The sequence below is a fragment of the Entamoeba nuttalli genome (assembly GCF_000257125.1).
Source record: "Entamoeba nuttalli P19 unplaced genomic scaffold asmbl_5228, whole genome shotgun sequence".
Taxonomy (NCBI): Eukaryota; Evosea; order Mastigamoebida; family Endamoebidae; genus Entamoeba; species Entamoeba nuttalli.
In genome coordinates this window covers 1-2,556 of record NW_008577319.1, presented here as the reverse complement: position 1 = coordinate 2,556, position 2,556 = coordinate 1, and the positions used below count along the sequence as shown (strand labels likewise).

The window sequence follows — 2,556 nt, the reverse complement described above, 5'->3', positions numbered from 1 at the left end:
ATCGTGTTCACTTAGAACATCACCACCTTTCACTTGTTCTATACACTTATCAATATCCATAAAACGACTAAGTTAACTTTAATTTAGTTTTCTAAGATCTGGTTAGTTCAGAAAAAGATAATTTGCTTTCAATACTTTTTCTTCAAGCGTTACTTTTAATATCAAGAAGTTAATTATACTTAAATAAAAAAAATAAGAAATTTTTACTATAATTTATTAGTTAAATACGAAGGGTTTTTATAAAATGTTTTAAATAACGTATTTTTTATAATTAAAAATCAATTACTTTCATTTTCATTCACAAATAAAGTAAATGGATGAAGTGGGTGTGCATCAGAAGCTTCTAAAGTTGAAACAAGGGCAGGGAGTGGAGCGTCTACATCAATATAATCAAATTGTAAATTTCTAAAAGTAGCTTCAGCTAATCCTGGAGTAGCAAACAAAGCATAAAGTTCAGCAGTTCTCATTGATAACATTGGATAATCATCTATTTTTCCAATCAATTTACATAACGTGAGTTTAACTTTAGAATTTTGACCAATGGCTTGTCCTAATTTGCAGTACAATGAAAGAAGAGAAATTTGCAAATATTCTGGATAATTAGAATCTTCAAAAGTTTGTGGATCAACTTCTGCAAGTAAGAATTCAATTTCTGCTGGTTTAATGAAATGAGCATTTTCACCAACTAATAAACACAAATGATTTGCAAACTCTGTTTGGTAAGAATTTTCTACAAAATCAGCACTTTTTAATAAACCATCTAAAGCAGCAACTAAAACACTCAAAATACATGGGGCAGCTTTAATCATCACACTCAATGCTGAAATAAATGTTTCTCTTACACCCTTCATAAATTGGGTATCAGGATAAAGACAATCATATCGTGAGATAATTTCTTTTACAATCTTTAATGCTTCACTCTCACTATTATAACGAACACTTACAGCTTGGAAGAAAACTCTAAGTAAAGCAGGAACACATTTAGTTGCGGCTTTTACTCTTCCACTATTACGTTCTGGTCTACGAAGAAGTTCTTCTAATTTACTTCGATATTCTCCTTTCCATAAATGATTTCCTTCATATGTAGTACGATAAAGATAGTTATAAGCAAATTGATAGTTCTCCACTTTCTTTTCATAATCAACAGTTCCTGGTGGTATGATAGTTAATAACAATGCTATGATTGGAAGATCTAAAATGTAATGTAACACTGATGATGCATTACCATTACCAATGAATAAATAAAGAAGAGGAAGAACATCCCGTTGAATTGAGGTTGAATGCATTGCAATAGCAGTAAATGGAAAGAATATTGATTCAGTTGATAATGCAATTGAATGTTTTTTAATTATTCTTAAAGTTTCACTAACTAAGAGAATATCAGAAAATCCATTGTTTTTAACAAGAAATTCAGTAATAAAACTATTTACTTTTTGTGCATTACTTTGAACAAATTCAGATGATATCATTAATGTTGCATCAAGAAATGAAAGAGCAACAAATGGATCAATATGTTCTGCTTGTATTTTAATTGATTGAAGAACAGAAGAAACATTATGACTAAGAGATGGTTGACGAACAGCAATTATTCCAAGTAAACGAACCATTTCATGATAAATGACAGCATGAACAGGTTGTATATTTTGAATACGAAGGAACTGTTGCATGACTTGATTGACATAAGAAATAGTTGTTTCACATAATTGAACTGATATATTCACTTTAGAAATATATTGAATTAAATCAGATACAATTTGATGATGTTGAGACATATGAGTAGTATATAAATTCCTTGAAGAAATATTCATTACAGTAAATATAGGAGTATTACTAATTTTACCATCTTGTTCTTGAATTTGTAATGATAATTTATTTGGATTAAATTCTAATGTACCTGATGTAACATTCATTTGAAGATATCGAGTAATAGTAGAGTCCACTTGTGCTATTTCTGTTTCGGAAATTTTTTCTCTACAACAAACAGCAAATAATACAGGAATAAGTTGGTTATTAAGTAATTTATTATCTGTGGCTAATAATGAAATAATGTTTGTTGGTGTAATATGATTTGCAACAGGAAATCCTTTACGAAGATTATAAATAATAAAGAAAATATCACTTGTTGTTCCAGAAAATGATAAATTCATTTCTGGTAATGTGTACAATGACTCAGCAGCAATATATTTTAATAACAAAGGTGATTTTTCATTAACAAGTTCATTTAATAAACATTTAATGATAGATGGTGTAGCTCCTGTTCCATAATTTAATAAGATTGGTAATAATCTTCTATATTCAAGAAGCTTATCTTTACTTCTATTCATTTTCATTAACTGTTCAAATCTTCCTTCAGTGGTTAATGGTTGTTGTCTACTCATAAGTTATTTCAATAATCAAGTTATTTTATTTTTTTTTTGAGTTCTAAAGCCTTTTAGAAAATATAATTACTTTTTTATAAAAATTATTATTCCTCTTATTTTTCAGCTTTTCCTTCCTTTTCTTTCAACAAACAGCAGAATATGCATTAAAAATCAATCAATGTAATTTCACAATGGA

The 2,556-nt window shown here is 28.2% G+C and overlaps 1 protein-coding gene across 1 annotated transcript; it reads right to left on the bottom strand.

Moving 5' to 3' along the window:
* Nucleotides 1-278: 278 nt before the first annotated feature.
* ENU1_124310 (hypothetical protein) lies at nucleotides 279-2,378 on the bottom strand (the record flags this gene model as incomplete). The annotated part of the gene is made up of 1 exon (XM_008859897.1): nucleotides 279-2,378. One exon carries the CDS (start codon nucleotides 2,376-2,378, stop codon nucleotides 279-281), a length of 2,100 nt encoding a protein of 699 aa, XP_008858119.1.
* Between the last annotated feature and the right edge of the window lie 178 nt (nucleotides 2,379-2,556).